Source organism: Pleuronectes platessa, chromosome 9 (genome assembly GCF_947347685.1).
Source record: "Pleuronectes platessa chromosome 9, fPlePla1.1, whole genome shotgun sequence".
Taxonomy (NCBI): domain Eukaryota; kingdom Metazoa; phylum Chordata; class Actinopteri; order Pleuronectiformes; family Pleuronectidae; genus Pleuronectes; species Pleuronectes platessa.
This window is the reverse complement of record NC_070634.1, coordinates 20,697,708-20,724,042: the sequence shown is the minus strand read 5'-3', so window position 1 is coordinate 20,724,042 and position 26,335 is coordinate 20,697,708. Positions and strand designations below refer to the sequence as shown.

General features: G+C 41.7%; 2 protein-coding genes across 3 annotated transcripts in view; one reads left to right on the top strand and one right to left on the bottom strand.

Moving 5' to 3' along the window:
- The window catches only part of LOC128447695 (cAMP-specific 3',5'-cyclic phosphodiesterase 4D), an 86,207-nt gene extending 69,416 nt beyond the window's left edge, over positions 1-16,791 (top strand). The window contains exons 5-17 of one of the 2 annotated variants that reach the window (XM_053429970.1): positions 552-588; positions 1,632-1,705; positions 1,788-1,840; positions 2,291-2,403; positions 5,585-5,678; positions 8,365-8,537; positions 8,638-8,736; positions 9,306-9,470; positions 9,671-9,770; positions 10,328-10,482; positions 11,207-11,329; positions 11,691-11,873; positions 12,048-16,791. In XM_053429970.1, the coding sequence (XP_053285945.1) occupies positions 552-588; positions 1,632-1,705; positions 1,788-1,840; positions 2,291-2,403; positions 5,585-5,678; positions 8,365-8,537; positions 8,638-8,736; positions 9,306-9,470; positions 9,671-9,770; positions 10,328-10,482; positions 11,207-11,329; positions 11,691-11,873; positions 12,048-12,614 (1,936 nt within the window). In that variant the 3' untranslated portion in view covers positions 12,615-16,791. Of the gene's footprint in view, positions 1-518; positions 589-1,631; positions 1,706-1,787; positions 1,841-2,290; positions 2,404-5,584; positions 5,679-8,364; positions 8,538-8,637; positions 8,737-9,305; positions 9,471-9,670; positions 9,771-10,327; positions 10,483-11,206; positions 11,330-11,690; positions 11,874-12,047 lie in introns of both variants that reach the window. The other variant, XM_053429969.1, reaches the window with a different exon arrangement.
- Positions 16,792-17,008: 217 nt separating this feature from the next.
- Positions 17,009-20,533, bottom strand: LOC128448074 (gamma-interferon-inducible lysosomal thiol reductase). Its single transcript, XM_053430621.1, has 7 exons — positions 20,267-20,533; positions 19,015-19,203; positions 18,837-18,908; positions 18,660-18,749; positions 18,010-18,162; positions 17,515-17,583; positions 17,009-17,158 (listed from the first exon to the last, which is right to left on the bottom strand). The coding sequence occupies exons 1-7, from the start codon at positions 20,408-20,410 to the stop codon at positions 17,099-17,101; spliced, it is 777 nt and encodes a 258-aa protein (XP_053286596.1). The 5' UTR covers positions 20,411-20,533; the 3' UTR covers positions 17,009-17,098.
- Positions 20,534-26,335: the final 5,802 nt, after the last annotated feature.

The following is a 26,335-nucleotide window of genomic DNA, read 5'->3' as shown; positions in this document are numbered from 1 at the left end:
TACGCCCCTGCGGAAAATATTGGTCTGACATTGGGTTGTTAAGTTGTCGTACTTAACTTTATAGCCAATATTTGCTACGTCTGGCTACTCTGCCAACTTCTACATCATTAAACTACATATCATCTGCAACGTTCACTCCAGTTTTCTGTAAACTATTCCCACTGGCTTTATATGGCGACTTGAAAACCTAAACCAAAACTCTGAGCTAAATTTGTTACCTTTTTTTTTTTACCTTTTATCTGATCTACTAGACTTCAGTCGTATGTTAATTATGGCTCTTCCCGCTGAGGTGTAACTCTGACCTGCATCTCTGCCTCCAAGAAATAGTTGTGTGACTAAAGTTATCTCCTTTCCCTATATCCACTGTTTATGAGACCAACCACTCTAATATTCCCATACAGTCCTCACTGAGATCGTGATGACAACAACTATTTGTTGTCATTATTTCTGTGTTTGTGATTTGATGCTGTGGAATCACATGGTATCTTCTGAGCCCTGTCACATGACCTTTTCACTAGATCTCTGTCTGTGTGTGTCTGTGGCTCTTGCAGGCATGGAGAAGACATGATAGTGACTCCGTTTGCTCAGGTCAGTAGTATTTACACATGTACCTCAACACAATGCTGGTTCTGTGAGACCAGGAGTTATGTGAGCTTTGAGATTTGTTTGTGTATGTCCTTTTTTAAATATTTGAACGTCCCAGTCCATTAACCTGTGTAGGAGCTTCTCTAACAAACTAGTGAGCCCCCATTGGAAAAGCACAAGCTCTCACCTGCTGTTGTAGCCTCGGGCAGCGTCAAGCACTTGTGGTTTCCAGGGACATTATGATGTTTCCATTCTAACTAATAGTGTCTGATTGTTGGTGTGGGTCTGTCCACACAATCCACACGACTCCTCACTGCCCCTTACTCACCGGTTGGAAACATAAGAGGTGGTTCATTTTTAACAGAAAACACCCACACACACTGTACTGAACAGCTTGTACTGAGTCTTTACTCGTCACTAATGTTGGGCCATGACGAAAATCATTGTGCATTTTGTATTTCCAATCTGATCCTGTTTCATTTAGCCTCCCTTCTTTTTGATATTTAACTAATTTACCTAAACATTCGCGTTCTTGGGAAGCGCTAATAGTTTTCTACACAGCAGCAAGATTGGGTGCAGTTGGTCATATGATCAGGCTAATTATGGGATGTTGGGGCTTTCTGTGAATCTTTATCATAAACCCATCACATTTCAGCATCACTTTATTTCAAAGGAGAAAAAATAATACGTTAACAGACCAAATGACGCTGACTGAAACATATAGTTCTTCAACAGTGAAATCAAGGAAACCTCAGCCAATGTGCAGTGAACTTTCAATCAGCTGAACTTATACGTTACATTACATTAAAAAAGTTTTAAAAAGTCTTAAAAAGTTCCAATATAACTCAACAGAAGTGTTTTATATTGTGTATTTAAATGAACGCCTTATTTACTGACTGATTCCAGCCAAGTGTTGGTGCCTCTTGTCAAAGCAAATCTCAAAATGAGCTCGATAGAAAAATAAATCGTATATCTCGAGACGGACCATGTCTCATGTGTCTCTGAACCCAGAGTTCGTCTCACAACCGACTGTTTTTCTCCTCCAGGTTCTCGCCAGTCTGCGAACAGTGCGAAGTAACTTTGCGGCTCTGACACATCTGCAAGATCGTGTGGCAAACAAGTAAGAGCCGGTAAACAGAGTGGATGACTAACTGGTTGTTTTCTTGTTATTTTGCTAAAGCCTCATCTGTTCCCTGTTCCAGGCGGCCATCAAGCAGCAACCAGCCGTCCATGTGCAAACCATCATGTCTCGGAGGTCAGTGTTTACAGCACTATATTGGGGACACACACACAAAGGGATGAAGTTAACTGTCTGCATTTGCTCAAATCTTTTACAACCAGTGTGTAGCTGTACAGTAGCATTAGATATTTTACATGCTGGTCTGACTGACTAAAAATCTGGGCTTTAGTTTATCTAATATAAACAATTTGATGCAGTTTGTTTTATTATAGTCTTCAAAAATTGTGTGAAACATGATTAGATTACACAAATCTGTATTTTTTTATGTTTTCATCATCAAAGTGTTTTATTAAAAAAAAAGGTTTCCAGTCCTTAGTACGAACAGAACACTTTTTTATTCCTCCCTCATTATCTGAAGCTGCAAACTGTGTTTTGAGTCGTGATCAAGCTAGTAGTTACAGGTCGAGGGTTATGAAGGCCTGTGTTCGCCCCTGAACTGTGTTTGTGTGACCCTTGACCTTCCAGAGGAGCCTCAACAGAAGCTGGCGGTGGAGACACTGGAGGAGCTGGACTGGTGTTTGGACCAACTGGAGACGCTGCAGACGAGAGACTCCGTCAGCGAGATGGCCTCCAACAAGGTGAGGAATCACTTCATACACACTCTGGAGTCCACAGCAGGAGCATAAGTGCAACCTGTTGTTAATCTCCACGTCACTGGGTCCTCGCCTGTTAAAGCACATTTATTGTGTGTGTTTACTGAGAGCTTCAGGGCAGCAGGGGAACATGAATGTGCTCATGCCCTCAATGTATGTAAGATATGCAGACGACGTTCTAGCCAGATCGGCCCCATGGACAGTTTGAGATGCCCATGTGGATGATGGAAATTCATTTTCAAACTAAACTTCTATAAGACTGAACTCCGATCCCGGAGCCAGTAGTCGTCCCCGCCCATAAATCTGGCTAACAACTCAAAAAAAGGTCTGTTGATCTCTCCTGGAGGCCATGTTGGATCACTCGTTATAAGCTGTGTCAAAGGATGTTTTTTTTCAACATGCTAACTGTTTGGTTGAGTACTTACATTTAAAAATAATAATTTTGGACGTTTCTGCCTCATTTGCCACCGCCAGTACCTCTATGAAAAATAGTTTGTCACAGAAATGCAATGAATCATGGGATTATGTTGCGCAGGGTAGAATCCACCTGGTGGAGCCTCGATGGCTCGCTGGTTAAAAGACGCATTTGTAGATCATAACGTCTCACATGACTCAGTGTTCTTCCCCACTCTTAACACAGACCATTATTTGAATAGCAGAGTACTGCATAACCCTTCTGGCAGACCTCCCTTCAAGCCCAGTAAATCTCTTACAGGTCTGCCATCAGCCTAACACTCACTAACCATGGCTGCCCAAATTAAGTTCAAATCACTCAGTCTCATCCCCAGAGCGACTTCTGGGTCTGCAACCCGACTTCTTTAATTCAACTCTATCAGCTTTATATCCATCTCAGCCGCTCTGTTCCTCCAAGGAATGTTGTCTGGCCTCGCCGTCACTGCACACAGTCAAATCTGAATTTTCAAACTAAAAGAATCTCGGTCCACATCAGCATTTTGGCTCCAGGGTCAGCGATGCTTGTAATCGATTATCCATCTTGCGTTTTACACTTGTAGCCCCGGCTAGTGCCAGTTGTTTTCTTCTGGATGGGGGGGGGGGGGGGGGGGTTCTGTGGTCGCAGCCTACAATCCAATCTAAACCAGGCATAAGAGACAAGTATCATTTCATTCCACATCTAGCTGCAGTGCGATCATGGCCTTAAGGTTTTTTAATTTTTTTATTCATGAATGCCATCGCCCTCCGCTGAAAGAATTAATCAGCATCTCCCCCCCCCTCACCGTCATCGGGCTGCTACTCTCAAACCTCCTCCATCTCATGGTCAGCCAATCGCATCCCTCTCCTCCACCCAGCCCCTGGAGCCGGGCGAATCTGATTGGACAGGGAGAGCGGCAACAGTGTGTGGGGCGGGGGGAGTAGGAGAAGGAGGGGGGAAGGGGGGGGGGGGGGGGGGATCCTCGCAGTCTCTCCCTCCCTCTTTATGTTTCTCACTGACAGCGTGTGACAGGAGCTGGACGAGCGTCCGCAGTCACACCCTCTCCTCCCCCGATGAGAGACCACATTCCCAGCCTCGCCCCCCCCCAGCCCCATCCCTCCGACCCCCCCACCCCCCACCCCCACCCTGCTGCCCCCCCTCCTGTCACCTACAGGACAGCACAGGGGGAACTGTGGGAACTGTGGGAACTTTGTCTATTTCCAAGAGGTCTTCTTCTCCTGTTCAGCCCGTCCCTGCCGAGCCTGGAGCAGGACTGAATGAGCAGATGTCAGCAAACGGGTCCGCTTGAGGGGTTTTTATTTATTTTTTTTTGGGGGGGGGGGGGGATTTTACCGACCTCTAACATCAACATGCGGGGGTCGACATGCCTGCATCGCCGGCGCTCTGGGTTCGCCTGTGCTGGAGACTCAGACAGGTGAGCAGCACGGAGCTTTGCCTGGTTGACACTGGGATGTATCGATCGGCGGTGCAGTCTTTGCAGGGGGCAGAATGCTGAGTGAGCCTGTTGGATCTGACTCAGGACTGCAAACAGAGCGGAACGCTGGAAATGGGTCTGTCTGTGTGTGTGTGTGTGTGTGTGTGTGTGTGTGTGTGTGTGTGTGTGTGTGTGTGTGTGTGTGTGTGTGTGTGTGTGTGTGTGTGTGTGTGTGTGTGTGTGTGTGTGTGTGTGTGTGTGTGTGTGTGTGTGTGTGTGAGACAGGGAGAGTCATGCATGTTAATAGTGTTTATTGGCTGTGTTTGCAGAAGCAGAAACATGTTGTTTCTTTTTTAAACATGCAGGTGTGTGTGTGTGTGTGTGTGTGTGTGTGTCTTTGTCTACGAGGAACTACTGCAGCATCACTCTCTCTTCCCCTGAATCCCCTCCCCTCCTCCGTCAGCCACCACGTGCCAGAGCTGTTACATAATCAGTGTGGAAGCTGCCGATGTGATAAAACTCAGGAGGGAAACACTGAAAACTTTTGTTTTGTTTTAAGTTTTTTTTTGGGACATGAATGTAAAGCTGCCGTTTTGTAGCAGCAACAGCGTAAAATGAACCAAACCAAACCAAACCAGTCACGAGAGCTTTTCTTCTCGTATATTTGAAATCAAAACATGTAAAGATGAAGAAAACAGCACCTTTAACTGAATTGAAAATATTTCAGATTAGGTAAATGTGAATCCTAGGATATAAAGACAGAATTAAAGTCCGTGATGGGCTCCCAAATTTGAAACCTCTGCAAAGACGATAGAGCATCTTGTGTCGTGTCTCTGTAAAAAAAATTATCAAGAATGTAAATTCCTTATTTACTCATTGGATGTACTTCGCCTTCCATTGTGCCAGCATATTTAGATATTAATTACTACTAATTTAATGTTACATCTGATTCCGCACTTATCTCACATATTATTGTTGTTTATTTACACCCCCACTTGTGTATGTGCAAGACAAATGAACTAAAATTAAAAGCTTTGCCAATGTTGGTCAAAGATAGATGCACATAGAAGAGAGTTTTATTTGCTGATTTACACAATCTGAAAGGCAGAGATTAGAGGTTCCTCTTCCTCCGGGGGGTAAAGGAAGTTATTCATGTGTGGATGTGGTTATTTGGTTGAGTGCAGAACCACAACACACACTGTCTCACAATGCATTTCACTGCTACACATACACCTTGTCAATGTGTGTGTGTGTTAACTTGAGGAATAACCACATCTGTATTCTGTTTTGTGTCCACTCAGTTTAAGAGGATGCTGAACCGCGAGCTGACGCAGCTTTCAGAGACAAGCCGCTCGGGGAACCAGGTGTCAGAGTTCATCGCGAGCACTTTCCTCGGTGAGTTTTAACACCCGACATAAACAGGTGAATGAGCGTGGAAGGGAAAAGGCTGTACCCCACCATCGCAGTATTTAAATGAAATATATCGGTGAACCCAACCCTCTGTCATCTGAGTCATGATATTCAGCTTTTGTTTAAATGGTTTTAAAATGATATTGAGCCAATTGTATGGTAATTTCAGTGGCTGTAGTTAGTGTATTGTGACGTTAAACTGTGACACTCAGAGTTGGAACATTGCGGAGTGTAAATGACCGATTGTGTTATCACAGACGTGTCAGTGAGCTTTGTGTCTGTGGTGCTGTCCCGCTCCTCCTGATTCCATCACCTGCGTTTATTGACTGTTCTGCTGACGGTTCTTTTCTACGAGCGTGTGTGAGATGGTGGGAGAGTAGGGAGCAGGAGAGTTAAGTGGTGTTTTATTGGAGCAATAACAACAATAATGTATTTTTTATTAGCAGAGGAATGTTGAGAGAAGACAGGGAAGAGAGATGCAGAGAAGGAACTCGTAAAAGGAGAGTTTCTCAAAGACAAAAGGAGCAAAGAGATCTAGAGAAGTAAAGAAAAAAGAGAAGCATAAATGATTGTCAAGGAAAAGAGGAGAAATTAAATTGAAAGTATGAAAGAATGGAAGTGGAAAGGAGAGAATTGTAATATTAAAGACACAGAAATAAAGAGGGAAAGTGGATTTTTAAGGGAAGGAAGGACAGAAGGAAGATTTTTTTTAATGTTTTAAAAAATACAAAAAAAAGAAGGAAGAGAGGAGTGTTGTATTGCTGTATGGAGAAGGTGAGGATTTGTCCTTCCTCTAAAAGAGAAGAAGCTGCGGAGACAAGACAGCATTCCCGGACACACTGTGTGGCGTTGTCGTAGCAACAGGGTGCAATATCATTAGCCGGCGTGTTGCATCAATCGGAGGCTCAGTCCTCAGCAGCCCGGCCGGCGGGATGGACGTCCAGCCGATCCACGATGGGGCTGTCAGCTGGACGCCGTTCTGACATGAGGGCCTCGGCGTCGAGCTCGGCTGCTTATGGAAATCAACACCAGGGTTTTGGGTGTGAGGAAGAGGAGGCACTGTGAGAGAGGTGAGAGAGGCCGGGCAGCGCCGTGTGTGAAGCTGTCACTCAGGTCGCTCTGCGTCCTTTGTGGGTGGCTGGTGTTTGTAGCCGGCCTGAGATCTGGATATTCTTTCTCTGCTTATAAATACACGTGAATGGAAACTGCTGTGGAGGAGATGTGGAGGCGAGGGGAAGCGGCATGTCTGGGATGTCAGAACGGGATCATCACTCTCTTGGTGTGTAGAAAAAGCAGATGAGTCATTTTCAGCACAAGCGTTTGTGCCGGGACAGCACCTCCGTGTCAACGCATCATATGGAGGTTAAGTCGATTAACGTGATACCGTCGGGGGGAAACCTTGTTTTGGTGATTCCCACATTCTGGTTTAAGGGATTACTCGCTTCACACGGGGTTAGAATAAAGAAACCAAGGCTACATTTGACAAAACATGACACATGCTTCGTCATCAAGCTCACAACAATGCTGATCTCCTGAGAAGTTTTACCCATCATCCTTTGCTTTCTGCTGCTGGTATTGTGCTCCTCTGACAATACAGCTGTGTACTACTGCTCCTGCATAATAATACCTGTTTATGTTGATAAACCTCTGTCTTCCTAAATACGAATGAGATCCAATCATGATGCTATTTTTAAGAGGCAATATGTTTTTTACATACTTAACTTAAAACTTAATAAATTGTAAATTGTTTAAACATTCATATTTTTGAAATTGTTGTAATTTTGCACTGAATTTGATTCACAACAGCAATGTGAAATCAGTTTTTACACCACTTCATTAACTAATTAAGAAGGAGAAATGTGTAACTATCTAAACTCTACATATTGTGGCCTTGAAAAACGAGATGAGCAGATTAATTTGAAGATCTTATCTATGAGAAAGCTGCGTTTATAATAAGCTACTAAAACAAGATATGACTGAATGATATTGAATAAGCTTGTTTTATTACATCAGTTCCTATATACAGCTCTTTAGAAGTTGTACCGCTTGTATGAAGAAGTTTGATGTTTTGGCTCCAGAGGGCGCTGTGCAAATCAGTTTGATTTTTTTGAGTTGGTTGGGTCTGAAGAAAATGTAAAAATTGAACTAATCTGGTGGGATTGGAGTTACAAATGATTCCTCTTAGATTTACAGAGCTCAGCAGACAAGTGGACTCAGCCTATATTAGCAGCTACTAGCGTAACAGCCCTGAATCTCTGAATGAACTGTATAGGCCGAGTGATGTCGGTCAGGTAGAAGAATGCAGGAAGTGAAGTAATACAGTTAAATCTGGATTTTGTTGCAATTTAGCATCATGCAAATAGTTAGTAAATGGAACTGTAGTGTAATAGGTTAATAGTAGAATTGATGGTAGTAGCAGGAGGAAGAGTGGTAGCAGCCATAGACACACTTCACACTTCTGAAGTTGCACACGTCACACACCCTTTGGTCAGGTCCCTTCAAATGCTTTCAGTCAAAGCTAAGATGCTACTTCTGTTTAGTATCTCAGGAGGACGAGGACGTGCAGCGTAGCTCATTGGTTGAGGTTGAGATCTGTGTTCCTTTAGCCTCACGCGTAGTGAGTCACTTCTGAATCTGCCCTTAACGAAACGTGTCTGTGTTCACGCTCTAGAGAAACAACATGACGTGGAGATCCTGTCTCCACCATCTAAGGAGAAAGAGAAGAAGAAGAGGCCGATGTCACAGATCAGCGGAGTGAGAAAGCCCACACAGAGTCCCGGCTTAGCCCCCGCCTGCATCCCTCGCTTCGGAGTCAGCGCGCCGCACGAGAGTCTGCTGGCCAAGGTGGGTTCACACACACACACACACAAACACTCACAAACACACACACAAACACTCACCAAGAAACCCTTTGTCTCATAAACATCCTGTTTCATTTCTCCAGGAGGTCGAAGACATTAATCTTTGGGGTCTGGATGTTTTCAAGATAGCAGAATATTCTGGGAACCGGCCTTTGACGGTGATCATGCACTCCATCTTCCAGGTAGGAAGGAGTCTCAGCTCATTCATAAGATGTCTGACCTGTATGTTTACATTTCTTTTTAATAACAGTGCAGCTGTTGAACGAGAAAATATGTGACAACCACTTCAATCTACCTGCTCGAGACTGTAACGCACAAAGTGGTGAAAGCATTCAGTAGCTAAAGAGCCAGATGCTTTCCTCTGAACTTGGCAAAGACCAAAATCAGAGCAAAAAGAAAGTGTAACTGTTGGATGTGGAAATGAACAAAAGATGATGATAAAGTATGTCATACATGCCACCCCTTGTTTCTGCTGCCCCCAGGTGGCCCAAAAAATCTGGTATTGTAGGTTTGAGACATGACTTAAAAACTTAAAATGTTAAATGTTAATGTTTCTGTTACTACGAAGTCTGTAATCGTCTGTAGTGCATTTTGGGGATTTGGGGAAAAACCTGTTAGAGGCAAACCTATGGCAACTTCCCAGGGAATGAGAATTAACAGGAGCCTCCCATGTTACAGTTAAAAAAGGATAATCTCTAACAGGTGTTACTGGTTGTTCATGTGTCTTCGATGTTCCCTCTCATCCCGTCAGGAGAGAGATCTTTTCAAAACCTTTAAGATCCCGGTCGACACCTTCATCACCTTAATGATGACCTTGGAGGACCACTACCACTCTGACGTAGCGTATCACAACAACATCCACGCAGCTGACGTGGTGCAGTCCACACATGTCCTCCTGTCCACCCCCGCTTTAGAGGTGAGATGAGAAAGCTGCTGTTACTGTCTCTTCTGGTTACTTTTATACTGATTTGAGGATGTAGGAAATCCCCTCCACCCTGATTCTTGATGACCTAGTTAACACGTTTGTTATTTCTCATTCGAAATAAGTAACAGTTTCAATATTGAATCAGCACATCGTTTTCAATATACCTGTTTCTTCTCCTCGGTCCAACCCAGGCCGTGTTCACAGACCTGGAGATCATGGCCGCTCTGTTTGCAAGTGCCATCCATGACGTCGACCACCCAGGAGTCACCAACCAGTTCCTAATAAACACCAGTAAGTTCCTAATAAACACCAGTAGGTTTCTCTCCGTCTCCGTCTCCATCTGCCCAAACAGGCTCGGTCCAAACAGGACACTGTGATATATTTTAAGAATTTAAAATTTAATGTAATTTTTAAAATCTTGAAAATAAAAGTTATATTAATGAGATAACCCCTTAGATTATGTCAGAATATTTTTTAGATATTTAAATGGTTAGGAATATTTTAACACTGCATAACATACTTTTTAAGCACTGTATAATATTCAAACGTTTTATCAAACTCTCAAACACTACTTTACTACCTACACTACACTTTACTTCCAATAAAAACAGTTTGATTTAAGGTTTTTTATAGTGATCAGATGAGTGGCTGATATTATCAATGCTTGCAGGTATTGACACATTTAGAGTCGGGGGGGGGGGGGGGGGTTCATGCTGTGGCCATTAGGGGTCTGGATCTGGATCTGGAAGTTAGACAGGGATACCATGAGCACTGATTCAGAGTGATACATAAACTGGAACTATATTTGCTGTATTCCTGTTAACACATTTCCTTCTTTACCTCTGCAGGTTCGGAGTTGGCGGTGATGTACAACGATGCGTCGGTGCTGGAGAACCACCACCTCGCCGTGGGCTTCAAACTGCTCCAAGAGGACAACTGTGACATCTTCCAAAACCTCAGCAAGAAACTGAAAGAGTCCCTCCGCAAGATGGTGATCGACATGGTGAGGCAGCTGCTGCAGTTTCTACCGGATGTTTTCATGAGTGTTTTGCTTTTCAGTCGCGCTGTACCTGAACGGTGACCTCGCATAGTAAATTGTGCTCAGGGTCGTGTTAAGTTTGCGTTCAGTTACAAGTTCGCTGATACAGCAGCTCCATGTTTCTGGTAACAGACGACTTTGAAAAGGCTGCTGGCAAAACATCATGCAGCTGCTGCGCGAGGACGCCGGACGACAGTTGGTTATTTACGACTTTTTTCATCTTCAGCTGGAGGGGAGTAGTAAAAGTGTAACGTCAAAGAGAGTTCAAAAAGAGGCTAAATGAAATGCAAGAACGTGGAGAACAAACTTGACTCCAGGTTTTCTTCCTAGTTTCTATCCATGTACAGGAAGGCGCCGAGAAGGCCTCCTGATCTGATCCTGGACCACCTCAACTGTTCCCTTTCAATGTGAAGGAGCAGAGGTTCTATTCCGAGCTCCCTCCAGAACTCCTCCCCCTAACACATATAGACATGCAGAGACACACTAACCTCACACAATTTGAAAGACACACTGTGGGATGTAAAGTGCATCGTTTCATATACACACACTTCATTAAATATCTTCATGCAAAAGGATTAAAAGAGCAGGACTTCCCCGCTGACTGTGTAAATACAGAGCTCCACAGTTCACCTCATGGAAACATGTGACTGAAGCTGGTTCTCTGTTGTGTGACTGTCGCCCCCTGCAGGTGCTGGCCACTGATATGTCCAAACACATGAACTTCTTGGCGGACATGAAGACGATGGTGGAAACCAAGAAGGTGACGAGTCTGGGAGTCCTGCTGCTCGACAACTACTCTGACCGCATTCAGGTGAGAGCGCCCCCTGCTGACCATGGACCAAGGAATTCACATAGGCATAACTTGGGGATTTATAAATACATCTCTGGATAGTCGCTGTATCTAGTTTGATGAACTGAGGCTTAACTTCACTGTTTATTAGATCAAATCTTCACAGTGAGCACTAACTGAAACAAGCAGCTCTCAGACACAGCGTGTTTCCACTCTGACCTCTGAACAGCTGTTCTACCAAGGAGTGGGCGTGATAGTGCTGCTGCCTGCTGGACACAGGGGTCACTGCGTTTCTACAGATCTGAAGTACTGAGCCATGTGGTTTTGTTGTGCTCCTGGCAGAATGAGGATGAGATTAACCTCATCTGTCCTTCTCCTCCAGGTTCTGCAGAACATGGTCCACTGTGCCGACCTGAGCAACCCAACCAAACCGCTGGAGCTGTACCGGCAGTGGACGGACCGCATCATGGTGGAGTTCTTCACCCAGGGAGACCGCGAGCGGGACAAGGGCATGGAGATCAGTCCCATGTGTGACAAACACAACGCCTCCATAGAGAAGAGTCAGGTAAGAACCACTGAAACACACCGATGTGGAGGAAATAGATTTAGACTGAAAAACTGAAATTGAGACTTATTGTTTTTAGAAAAACGTGGGATTTGGGCAAACACAGGAAGACCTTTAAGAAACAAATGCAAAGATTTTGTGTTCATCATTATAATTATGCATTTTTATGACCAGGTGGGATTCATCGACTACATCGTCCACCCTCTGTGGGAGACCTGGGCTGACCTGGTGCACCCTGATGCCCAGGACATCCTGGACACTCTGGAGGACAACAGGGAATGGTACCAGAGCATGATCCCCCACAGCCCATCGCCTTCCAGCCCAGAGGAGCACCGCCTGGAGGCTGAGCTAGGAGGAGGACCACTGGGAGCAGGAGGATCTCTCCCTTCAGGAGGAGGAGGAGGAGGAGGTGGGGACAAGTTCCAGTTTGAACTCACTCTGGAGGAAGAGGAGGAGGATGATGTGGAGTCAGATCTGGATAGCCCCCTAGAGGACGGGTCCCAGTCGGGCGGGGAGCGCCACCTGGACTCCTCCCCTTCCCTTTCTCCAGACCCCCAAAGCAGCAGCAGGTACCGCCCCCCGTCGCCTCACCCGCCCCGAACCCTGAGTCTGGCTGCCTTGTCAGTGCGGAGCCCCCATCCCCACATGAACCTGTCCTCCCCGGGGAGGGGGGACTCCGACAGGGACACAGAACTGAGCCAGGAGGGCGACGGGGTGTCGTGCCTGCGTATCGGCACGTAACAACCAGCACAACCTGCCCGGCCTGAGAGACAGGAGATGTAGGGAGGAAGAGGCAGGGCAGGCCTTTACCAATAAAGTCTGTAAAATCACCACAGTCCCTTTACACTGGAGACACTCTCTCTGGAGAACAGAGGGACGTTCGTCCTCTGTTTGATTTTAAGTTTTCATCAAAGAAGAATCGTTTTAGCCTCTCTTTGGATGCCCGATAGGCCTTTGTGTCCCGTCGTTGTAGCTTCAGTTCAGAAAGTCCCAGACAAAGACTGCCGCAGTTTCACTGGGAAGAAGAACGGAGCTGGGGTGCGACACTCCGACAGCTACACAAATGAAAGGAAATGTCTTCCTCCAAAAGAACTGTTTGTGAAAAGCAGCGAACGAGGATCACGGTGGATCGAACAGGGTCTTGGAAATTATTTTTGCACCATAGTTTTTAGTTAATGGAATTATTGAATCCGTTTGGAATAAGTGAGTATGATTTCTGTGTTGCGAGAATGATGTGAGCGATAAATAATTTTACCAAATACAGGATGAAGGTGAGCAGCGAGAAAAATCGATGGACCTAAACCTCAGGGTATGAAGAGAAACTAAAAATCGAATGTAGCACGGATGTAGTGAGTACTCCTGACCTGACCCCCGACCCAGAACTTCAGTTTGATTTACCTCCAAACTAGAGTCTTGGTTTTACCTTCTACATTTTTATTAAAACCCTTTAATAGTAAATTTGGCACATGAAGCAATTCAAAAACCAACTTGTAGCACCACAGAGATTGAAACCTAAAGAGGACTGAACCACAGTCTCACAGGTTTCAAAATACAGAAGACACCACCTGTGTATTTTGTTTTAAGCTATTTTTTCTTTTTTAGCCTGAGATGATGTTAAATGGTGTCGTTGTTTAAGGTTCTGATTTCGGGACAGTTCTCTGTTGTATGTTTGCTTGTCTCGTCTGTGTTAATGTGCTTCAAAAGCAATTTTTTAATCAGGGTGCCTCCGGTCCGCAGTAGCACTTTACCATCTCTGCTGTACAGCTCTTCTATTCAGTCACACAAAGGGCTTCACCCACTGTAGCCTCAGGCGAACAGGACAGGAGGACGATCTGATGCTGGGTTCCAGGGCAGGAAAGTAACTGAACCGCTGTCTCAACAGAAAATCCTCAAGCACAGTAAAAATATACTTTCTGATAAGAAATATTTTTTACCCTACACTAACTGAATAAAGTCCCCCCCCCCCCCCTTCTCTAAAAATATATATTTTCATTCGCTTACTCCGTGTCATTATCCAGATTTGCACCAAATTGTATCTGATGGAGATCAGCAGCGTACACATGCCTGGTTATTTTCGGATGCATTTCATCTTTGTTCAATGCAAACGCAGATGAGAACATAACCTGGGGGAGGAGATGAAAACCATGTGACGACAGCAGCAACCAGTGTCGGTTGATTTGGCCTCGTTGTGATTGGTTTATCGCCCACAAATTAATAATACATGTGTATAGAATCTACAGACTGGAACTCAGAGTCCTAAGCAGAGAGGTGTTCTGTTCAATGGAATCTGACACAGTTATTCCGAGAAGAAACTTTAAATGAAACTTGAACAAAGTCTTCATTAAACCTTTGAAGTAAAGCTTAAAGGGTTTCTATGATTTAATGTAACAATTCCAATCGCTGATATTTAAAATGTCGAACCTCACCCTCGTGTCAAATCGACACACACAGCTCTGGAGACGTGTTGGCCAGTTCCACTCCCGTCACAGTGTTCTTGTCGTTGGAGTTGTCCAGAAATGTAGTGTTGTGCTGTGATCAAGTCGGAACACTCATGAGTGAAACATGTTTTTTTGCGGAGGCAGAGATTTTGTCACAGAACAATGGATCCTACATTAACGACCAAGCAACTCAATAGTGCCTTTCATGAGATCTTCCCTCCGCCCTGATTTGTTTTAAAGTCGGTACCGCAGGGTTTTTATTATCCATCTTTAATCTCAAACCCCTTCAGAGCCACGTTAGACGTTACACAACAGTTTCCCCGGGTTGTACTCAAATAAGCTGACCTCCAAATCTAAAATTAGCGGAGTGTCCTTTCAAATTAATGGCTCTCCCTTTCCCCCCTGAATCAGTACAGATCTTAAACCCCCCCCCCCCCTATCACAGTGGTGTTACTTTCCTGCCCTGCCGACGGGAACTGCTGCAGAGATCACAAGGAGCAGCACAGTTTCATAAGTTCCTGAGAGACACGACTCGCCTGTAGTTCAAAGTAGACCGACTGTGTTCCATCAGGCTTCCAGTGTATTTGGTCATTAGTGCCCGACTGGGATCAACTGTGTGCCATAAGTGTTGAAAACACACAAACACCTGCCAGCCTATGATTCTGTGCATTTTTACACTAGAGATTTTAACCTGATGATTGTATCGAAGTCATTGACTTTATAAGTGTTAGTTTTTACCAATGATAGATGTCAACAGTATTTAAAGCAGAGAATTTACTCGATTTTGTGCAGCCTAGGATCAGTCTGTTCAGCCCTTTCCTAATCGCAACGCTGGGACTTGAGAATGTGTGTAGTTTCAGGAGTTTCACGACTCTTTCTGTATCAAGTACATGTTTCAGTCTAGATGAGCGGTCCACGCCGTCACTGAGGTAGAAAGGCCAGGGAGTGAACAAGCACTACACAGGATATGAGGCACTCCCTGGTCCGGCAGTAGTAAAAACACTAGTCGAACAGTATTTCATTAATTCAGCAAGTAAGCTTCATTCATAAGCCTTACATGTGACAGGAGAGGATGGAACCTGGTGTTTGAAGACCATGCTGCTGTTTTTAACATGCTGAGCCTCAGAAAGCCACTTCACTCACTGTTCTTCTCTTTATGTTTCCTTCATGGTTCTGGAGACTGGAAAGAAACAGATACTTTCTTATTTCTAGGCCTAAAAGAGTCAGAATACATGTTCACTTTGCAAGTGATCAGCATAGAATTCAGAGCTCTGTCAATTACCCATAAATTTGCCTGAAACTGGAAAAGTTTTCTCAGACTTGTATCCATTCAAATTTCATAGAATAAATATTATTTGATACAAAAGTATTTTAAAAGATCATCTGATAAACTCATGTGTTTAGCTTTCCTGTTAATAACCAAATGCTTTATCTGGCAAAAATTAACCATAGATGCCTGCTTGCTACGTCAATACCATGTAAACGTCAGCAGCCAGGTCATCGCTGACTTACTCTCTAGTGCCACCATCTGGACAAAGTTTATACTTGCGCACCAGAAATGTCAGAATGTTATGGCCATTAGAGATGTGGTCATTTCCTCTGCCTGATTAGAAACATTTAATTTTTATCTGAACTAATGGTAATCCTCCAAAAACAACCAAAAAAGAAGCAACATCAAATTGCATTGGGTAATATATATTGCAGCCTAGTTCACTTTTAATCCGTCTAAAAAAAAAAATCTATTTTTGACCCACCAGCGATACCAAATGTGTTTTAATATTTCATTGAGTCCGGTGGAAACTTCTTGTACTTTTTGGTAATGTGTCAATATTTGACAAGATAAGAATCAGTAACTTGAAACTAAAAAACTAAATTGAACTTAACAATATATTACACACAGTCTCCGCACAATCAGCAACAGCATCTGGGGCTGACCAGAAAAGCCACTTGAGGGAATTTATTCGATATTAACAGACACTTTCCATCATGTGGGATGTTTGTGAACCTGAAACAGATTTCCATTTAGCCGAACATGAAGTGTGCTTCTGATCTGAGGCGTTTCCTCAGCGTGTTGAGTTCAGCACCGTGGCTCTTTCCAGGAAGACGTCGGTGCCACAGAGTGTTAAATGTGTTGATGGGCAGCAGAGTGGCTGCTCCTGCTCCATTTCCCCTGTCGCACACTCATGCTGCCGGTGTTCATGTTGTCTCGTTTTCTCAGCCTGTGTCGTGCAAACTTCTATAAAAGATATTTATTCTTCAAAACATTTATGTCGAGACAAAGTACTGTAACATAAGACGTTTGATTTTATGTTCTGGAGCCTGATAATCAAGTATACCTTACAAGTATGTATACATCTGCCACTCCAATGTTTTGTCAAAGGAAAAATGAATATATTTTTGTTTCTCATTTTTAGCCGGAAGAGTCTCGGGAGTTCAGGGTGTTTCAAGTGGAAAATGCCAATAAATTATATGGAAATTTATACCAGATCAGTTGTTTATCATTTCTTTTGTTCTATGTTGTCATTTTAATGAACAATGTTTTTCAAATAGATATAGAAGAGCGACATCACAGACAAGTCAGATTTATTACACTTTCAAATGCTGTTCCTATGAAAGTACAAGAGAAACATAATATCACACTGTATGATCCCAGATCTACACGTTATCATCAACTACAAACATTCTTTAGCAAAAACTAAACATTCCTTTGAGTTTAATGCTTTATTTAGTATATTATTCACGTTATATGTTTTTATGCAGGCAGCAATATTAAAGTTGGTGTTGAGTTTAGCAGAAGCTTCTGTTCAGTTTGACCGGGGCTCCAGTGCAGACTGGAGGCTTCACCCCCTGTAGACGTAATAGAGGAACAGTCACATCCCAGCAGAAACTAAATCATAAATCTGAAGGTTGCAGTGATTAGAATTAGAGAAGAGATGAGAAACTTGCTTAAGTTCAATAGCTCTAACGTATTGTTAGGGTCAGCAGTATTGGGAAAAAATATACAGAATCATTATGTATTTACCTTTAGAACATAAAATACTTTAAAACAATTGTTTCTTGAGAAAATGTCAAAAGGTCTAGGGCTGACTTTGAGATACTGACATGTTTTTATATTCTGTGCAGATATTTAAATCTTGTTCGAAGATGTCACCAAACTTTTCACACATTTATTGCAGAACCTGCACAATACAACAAGTCCTCACCTTGTAAAGTTGACAAACCAATTGGAAAAGGGACGACATGGCCTTGTCCTCGTTCTCCTCCGTGTATTCCTGTAATACAACGTTTATTGTTTTTAGTAATCTTTACTACGGTTTATTATTTAGACCCTGTGAAATGTAAGATGTGCAAAGTTTCCTCCATCATTTGCAACCGACAGAAACTAGATAATTAAATCAGCTTCCAACATAATAAGTAGTTTCACGAGTTTCCTTAAATTCCTCCTTTTCCAATGGACTGCTCAATTTTGCTATTGACCTGAACACTGAAGTTCTGATTAACTCACCAAAATAAGATTACGCATTAGTCCAATTAATATTTAATCTGGGCTTCATACAACGTGAGCTATAAAATAATGTCCTTTCGACATTTGATGACAACTGAATACTTCTGTAGCCAACAAATCTAAAACAGAACCTTTCTGTATCACTGTATTTTAACCATACTGTAAGTAGTGAAGAGTGTGACTTGTGTATTACCCCGTTGAAGGTGACCCAGGGGACGTGAGTGTGAGGTGGGTTCAGAGCTCTGGTCATGACGGCGTTGGTGTGCATCAGCCGGTCTCCCAGTCCGGTTTTCACACAGGAGTCGACGCTCGCCCAGGAGACAGAGGGAGCGTAGAGCTGCAGGCACTGACACAACAGACGACAGGAAGTCTGCATCACTGACGAGACTCCGTTCATTCCAGCAAGTCTTCACGAGGGTTTTAATACATTTTTACAGCAATAGTAAAAATCCCAATGGTCAGTGTCTGTGTCTATGAAAAGATAAAAGCGTTTGTTGATGATTCATACTGACACATCAACAAACTCTTCCTTTGAACGTGATTGTGTTCATGTTAGTTTTTTTTAACCACTTGTAAATGATTTTATTTTAGTCTCTGCAACAATTTGTCACTTCCCTCAAAATCAATCTGCAGCTCTTTTGACCTCTAATTTGAATCATTGCTGTTTTCCCCTCATATTCTACAACTGATAAATAAATATCTCTGGATTTTTTAAATAATTGGATTATTAAGAACATTCAAGATGTTTTTTTTTCACAAATCTGCCATTTTGAATTGAGAAAAATCAATGGTAGTTGCAACTGTAGATTTTTAAGAAATTTTAAGCCCCCTGTAGATACTCACAGGCTGTGCAGCATTGAGAACATTTGCAGCCGACTCCATGCAGCTGATGATCTGAAGCGCTGAGTGTCTTGTTATATTGATGATACAGGCCTGAGGAGCACATCAGTTCATCCACAGTCATTCTGCTTCTATGGAAATAAAACCTGACGAGAGGTAGAGGTGAGGAAACATGCAGACCTCAATGAGGTTTCCTTTGCATTCGGGCTCGCCATGCTGACAGGTGTAGGGGGAATTTCCTGACGAAACCTCCTACAAGAGAAATACACAAGTCTATTCAAGAATTCACAGTAAGAATTTGTGGGACGTAAAAAGTGCCGCTGTGTGTGTGTGTGTGTGTGTGTTAAGATCTGAGTGCCTTAGCGTTCCCGTAGGGCACGAGTGTGACGGCCATGATGTCCTGCAGCATCGTCCAGGTGGGGAACAGCTGCTGGGTGATGAAGAGTCTGCAGGCCGGGCACAAGGTCTCATAGTACAGAGAGACATATACTGGAGGTACAGCCCGGTTTGGTCGGGTGGCGTTCAACTCCATACACTGCTTCTGAACCTACACAGAAGAAGTTGGGTTACAAGATTGTATGTTCTCAAAAAGGCTGATCTACCCTTTTAAAGTTTTTATTATTATCCAGGAAGCAAATTAATTGGTAAACCAAGATTTTATGACATTTTGACCATTTAACATTATCCACTTTTTGCAAGTATGTCATATGATAAAGGACAAAATCCCAGCATAGAAATAAAGTGGACAAGATCCCACCAATAGATATAAAGTGGACCAGATCACAAGAAGAAAAACGGTCAACGATTAAGTTTTGAAACAGTAAAAATGTACTATAAATTGAAATTAGATTGAAAGCTTCGGTAATTGTAATGACTGTCATGCTTTTGTTTCTTAATATCTTTGGATTTCAAACTATTGATCAAACAAGCATTTTTACTTTTCATTTTATAGCATTTTAAAGCAGTGTTTACCTAATAAAGCACAATTGTAAAGCTTATAGCTCATAATGTTCGTGACAAACTGAACACCCTGGTTTTTTTGCTTGCAGCCTTCAGTCCCATTACTGAACCAATTATCAGTTTGTGTTGTTTGACCCAGAGCTGCTCAGCCAGTCACATGAAAAACCTCTGGTGCTCAATTTCTGAAGCATGACTCCAATTTAGACGCAGACGTAAGCTTTGAACTCGGCTGATTTCAATTTCCCATGTTTTGCGACAATGCTGGTCAATGATAATGTTAATATTGTGGGGGTCAGTATTATCCCATCTTCCTAAAACAGATTGATTAAGTTATTTGTAGAATTTTCGTGAATAAAGAAAGAAGAAAACCGTGCTTGATAATGATTCTCACATGAATAAACCTCAGAAATCCTGAAACCTGAACAAAATATAAGCAGGCCTACAAACATCCTGACAAAAGATGGAATAATCGACTTTATTACATCTTTTTATGACCCACATCAATATTTTACAACATTAAAAATACTGTATATTTTCTTTGAAATTAGGTATTTGAAAAATGTTAGTTGAAACACTCACTGTTGATATGCACAAGGAGTTAATACAAAAAGAAATAGTTAAAAAGTCTTAGTTGTGTATTCTTTACTCACCTTACACTCGATTGCAATCTCCAGTGATCGACACCACTGAGATGGAGGGTAACGACAGGCCGGCGGTTTGGGATGAGACGCCTCAGAACCTCTGCTCTCAGAGCAGAGCAGTAAGAACACAGGCAGCAGAGCAGGCAGCTTCATGTTGGAAATCAGAAGTCCACACAGATCAGAGGACACTGAGTTGCAGATAGGACACAAGGGGACACTCAGAACAGATTGGAAACCGAGGAGAGACAGAGAACAGGTTGGACACTGACTGGAGCTGCTCCTCTTCCTTCAGAGCCCCATGATCAGTCTCATCAGCAGTTTATTAACCCCAGGCTGGATTGACCAGTGCTGCCTTCAAGGACCCTCGGTCACTCCTGCTTCTGGCTCCATGGACAAGAGAATACATCATAAAAAGACGTATCTGTCCGTTTAAATCTGGGATTAATCAGACGCTTTTAATCATCAAGGGTGAGGGCACACAAATTAATAGTGATATAAAAGTAAAAAATACAATTAATAAATGAAACAGCAACATTTAATGGAGATAAGCCTCCATCTACAATTTCAAGGTGGTTGTGCTCCCTCTAGTGGCTCCACATGAGCAGATCAGTTATTAAATACAGAAGGAGAAGGATTAATTTTAACACTAAACTGTGGAGACCCACAAAGTGAAGATGGACTATAAAGCAAAGAATTATGGGAGCTGTAGTTTTTGAACGCTAGCAAGATTTTTGGTGTGTCTAAATTAAATAAGAGCTTATATTTTACAGGTAAAAATACATTATTGTTTATATGTTATATTATTATTCGAGCAAAAGATTATAAATGTAGACTATATATTTCAAGCTCAAAAAAACTAAGAAGGAGATGACTGACAGAAGTGAGAAGAAGAAGCAGGGAGATCTGGCGCCATCTTGGGGTCGGTTTGAGGAAACACACCGGCAGCGTTTTGTTTTAATGGCGATATTAACACAGTTTAAAAACTTTAGTGACGCAGAAGCCATTATAGAAACCAGAGAAGAGCCCTAAAGAAAGGAACCAGGATGGACACTGGGACACGGTCGTGTTTCCGGGGACTCCACGTGTTTCCACTGGGAAGTGACGGCGGGGAAGCTGCAGGAAAGGCGGGAAATCCTCTGGCGTCATCACACAGGAAGCACAGGTGGATTCAGAAAACAATGGAGGCTGAACACCATCAACACCAGCACCATGGAGTATCTCCTTTGGATAAACTGACTCTAACTACATTGGTGTCAGATTAAAGCTGACGATCCATAACCAATAATAATGATAACTTAGAACTGGTGAGTTCCAAGTCAAGGACATGATTATTCAGAAGTGTGCATCCATACGACCTAGAAGAGTCTCCACTGAAGGTAAGACCAGTTTTCTTTTGATGAAATGGTTCACAGTTTGAAGATCGGATGCATGTTTATGTCCAAGGTCCGTGCTGGTCTTGTCTCAAAATCTTTTTTAAGATTGTTAAATTAGATTCTAAAACTCTTAAAGGATTTGAGGATCCCTGCAGAGCCCTGAATGCTACAAAGTTTTCTGTTTTATATGAAAGTCATGTCATACACTGCTGTTTACAAGGTTCAACTATATTTATTGTATTCTGGTGCCCAGTGTATTTGTGTTAATGCATCTAATAATATATGATGAAAATTATAGTTAGTTTCTGCCTTTATAAGTGAATGGTATGAAGTGTTAAATCTACAGGTAAGAAATAATACTTGTCTCTTTAAACCATCATTTCATCTTTATTTGGGGATTTGAAAGTGCATACACGAACAATAATGTCCTGAAGTAGGTAAAGTCAAGTTTTACACCAACAAAATGTTTTGAAACAATTTTTTTTCAGATTTGACTCCTAATTAAAATACAAGCTATTTTAATACCTGATAAAACACAAAAAAAATGACATTTCTTGCATAATCATTACAGTAAATAAACATTTACAATCACATTATTTTCTCACAGCAACAGGCTTATTAACTAAGGGTAATTAGATGCTTTAAATCAGAAAGACCAATCCATACAGTCACATTAAAAAGAATAAAAGTCAAAGTTACAGAAACATTTTTACAGATACTATGCTGAATTAGATGCATGAGACAGTTAGAGGTATTTCATTATATATGCACAGCTCCAAAAAACAAGCCTTTCTTAACATAGCAAGTCCCTGGATTTCAAACAATTATAAAAGATGATAACTAACTTCATATAACTCAACGTGAAATGGAGAACTAACAGGTTATTATGGATGTTCTATTTGACAAACGTTACGGCTCGATCCCAACGTGTAATGGCATGGAAATGGAAGAAAGTTAATGGGGGTTGACAAGCCATTAAATGGCAGCTGAGCATAGTTTCATTGCAAAAATCTGTTTCTACCTAAACTCCTTCTTCTTAAAGTGCCTGTGTTATTCTTTAATATAACTGTATCATATAGCTTTCATGTTCATGTTAAAGGTCAGCTAAATTCTAAAGGCCAAAGTCTGCAGCAAAGGGGAGTTCATGTTAACTCCACCCATTTCTAAACCATTCCCAAAGTAACCATTCTTACACATATAAAACCTAACCTCCATCATAAATCTCCAGCAAATGGAGAAAACATACCACCTGCACCTACATAACCATACCTGTATAACAACCTGTTCACCACATAGAGCGGTGATCTACACCATTTCTGCAAAACGCTGTAAAGTGATTGACTTCTAATTTTGACCACCATCATATCTCCTATTTGGAGAACAAATGGTTCTGAACATTCAGTTCAAGTATGTTCTTTAGTTAATCCCACAATATCTGAGCCAGGCAGTTACAGTAAGATTAAGTTAAGCCAAGTAAAACCACTTTATTAAGGTTTTGAAAAGATGATGTCATACAAAACAACCTGCCTCTTACCCTTTTCTTCTCTATCTGGATAACATACTACTTTCACTGAGTATTAGCATTGTTTTTACTGTGTCCTGCAGAATCATTCCTACAGAGGAGGAACTATGTAAAAATACATTTTTTCTCTAGGAATTCAAAGCAGCAACACGACAATCTTCTTATTTAACACAACATCTCTCTATCATTCCTGAATCTCCAGTCTCCTACATGCCCTTCTAACAACGTCCTTCTCCAACTCACCCCACTGGGCCTTACTTGTCTCATAATGCCAAACAAAGGATGATAGCAACCATCCAACTTAACTGATTAATCTTCCATTCCACACATCTATGGTATCCTGCACAAAACATACATTTAACTTCTTGCCTACCTCAGAAAATTTTCAATTTTTGGGGTTTTAGTTAAATCGTTAATTTAAATAAAATCTAAATGGCGTTTCAATTTAAGATTTTTTCTGGAATAGAATGTGCACATCTAGATAACCTGCTTTAAAGTACTAGGTTATGAAGAATTGCTTTAGACAAGAACTTCTTCACATGATCTCTTAAAAATGAGAGACAAACTCTCAAACAAAATTTCAAACCAAAGAGTAAGGATTTCTTGCAGTATTTGAAAAACTTGAAAGTACATTATGACACACAATGTATGATATGAGACACCAATTATTCTCCAATGAAACAGTAATAATTTTTGTTAACTAATAGTTTTTGTCACGTTGGTGAAATGTTGTTTGCACAGTGATAAAACATTTAAGTTACAAAAACTGACAAAAGAATCACAAAAGAGAAAAAAGACCAGATTGTGCACTAACAACCAAAATATACAAAGATGTCATGACTTCACAGAACTACGGAGAGTTTATCTCACAACAGATGCCACAGAGAAAAAAAATGACTTGAACACTTGTATCAGTGCCTTAACAGTGCTACAACATTTCAATCTCATAAGCAACCTGTCCATATTTAGCACCACCACATGTCCACCTGCTTCAGTAGGAGGGTGGATGTACATGAAGACAGTCGTATTATCTCTACTTCATGGGAGATACTAATGTGCAAATACAATGCTTTCAAATCTAAACTTCACAAAAGCAGTGGTGTAATCTGTGCATCTATAAGCTCAACGTGTTCTCTGAATCCATGCTACACAATGAACTGGGAAATGTACTGTTTTTATTTTTGAATCACAATATTAAAAATAGTTATGTTTCCAATGATGCCCTTTATTTAACACTCTATTAATTGTGCAAAAAGTTGAAAAATAAAACACCTACACTTTGATGTCACGTGCCAGATATGGCAGAGTAACTATTGGATTCAAGAAACAGTTTAGTAAACATCCTGCGAAACAGAAAAATCTGGCCAAAATATGAGAGGCCAACAGTGTGATGTCAGCGGGTAATGTCTAAGTCATATGTTGCTAAAATTGTCCGTGTGCTAAGTAGACTACACCACTGCTACATAGTCTAAATATCTATTTATTTTTGTCCATGAACACAGGGTCTTACAAAACAGTGTGGACAGAAGTCCGACATTTCAAACTTAGATTCTAGCTTTAACGAGTAACAACATCTAGGTTAAATGTCCTGCTTCCACTGCCATCTAGTGGTTGTGGCACACTCCTGTACAATGTAGAATTCGATATTTTACTTTTGTGCAAAACTATATCACAAATGATTGTGGTCACGAGCATAGCAGACAACACCCAATGGGAAAGCTTTTCTATTCGCTTTAGAGAGAAGAGGTCACTGTGCGGCTCACACTCTGTGACCGACTCCTGATCTCAGGGAAATGCATTTAAAGGAAACTAGAGCAAAGATCGCCTTACAGCATTCATGGAGACTAAGAAAAACTTTCCCAGAACATGGCCAACCCATCAGAGGGAGGTCTTTTATAGCTGGTGATAAACTTGGTACCAGAACCAGTATCCAGCCAGTACCAAAGCAGAACCCTATTTATAATTAGTTAAAGATATAATATCTAGGGTACCTATCTTGTACACAATGATAGCGTGCAGAATCAAACATTTACACATTTTCCACTGCCACACAGTCAAGAATAGGACACATTTGTCCAACTCCGTGGCAAGAAACAGTCAGACACAATTGATAACTTTGAGTGAACGTACGCAACACGCATCAAGCACATATCAGACTGAGGACCACTAAAGATATAAGTGCATCTAAAGTGACTCATTTAACAGGACAAAAACATGAAAATATTCTGATCAAACCAATGTCAGAATGTGAAATAAATTTTCATGACTGTAATGGGCAACAAAAGTGACAATGCTAAATTAAACGACAACTCTATTATAGACTTTACTATTTCTCCCCTATAAAAATAGTTTCAATGTTTCATTGTAACCCACAAGCCCCACTTCATCTCCACTCAGAAAGTGCACAATCAAGTCCCGGTTTCCGAATCCGGGCCGGAGGGATCTGGGTAGTCTTGAAAAGGTAAACAATTTAGCTTTAAAGTGATATTTATTATACTAGACATACTTTTCTACGTGACCAATTTGAACATACCTCACACTAATGAAGTAAAGAAAAGGTATGTCTTGCTTCTATGTACCAACATTTTTATCAAAAGAGTGAATGTCAATATCATAATATACGCTTTTTTGGTCCACCATAGCTGGAATCATACCTGGTTCACTAGTAGCTAACATGGCTACATTAGTTTGGTATATATTTTAATTCTCCAGTCTTCCAGTTTGCACCTGTGCACATGAGGTGATGGTTAAATTCGGTAAATTACACACAATTGTCTGTTTGACAATTATTTGCTGAATCTGTATCTACATTTACCTTTTGATTTAATTCTACTGTTAAATGTCTTTTAAGCATTGGACCTTTTCCTGAGATATTTCCAAATGTTTTAATGTAAATGTGATTTCCACTCATTAACTCATGTCACAGTATCTTGTTTATACAAAGTGTGATGTAAATTCAATGTGGCGGGCCACAGGGGAATAAAATCTATTTGACCTATATCATTTTATATAAATATATACCTCCTCTACTATGACACTACTTAATGACACTGCAGTATTGTAACTTTGTATCATAGACTCAGCGTTTGGCTCAAACTTGTCGACCGTGATGATGGCTGAGAGAAGCACTGAAAGGCACTTTTCGATAATTCCCTACAGAACTGGAAATGTATAAGTCTTGTA

What these genes read in the sequence shown, in the direction of transcription:
- LOC128448074 (XM_053430621.1), bottom strand. Translation starts at nt 20,410, where the DNA reads ATGAAGCTGCCTGCTCTGCTGCCTGTGTTCTTACTGCTCTGCTCTGAG. An exon ending in AGATTGCAATCGAGTGTAAG is followed by an intron (nt 19,204 to 20,266) that starts GTGAGTAAAGAA and finishes TCTTCTGTGTAG; the next exon opens with GTTCAGAAGCAGTGTATGGA. An exon ending in TGCCCTACGGGAACGCTAAG is followed by an intron (nt 18,909 to 19,014) that starts GCACTCAGATCT and finishes TTTCTCTTGTAG; the next exon opens with GAGGTTTCGTCAGGAAATTC.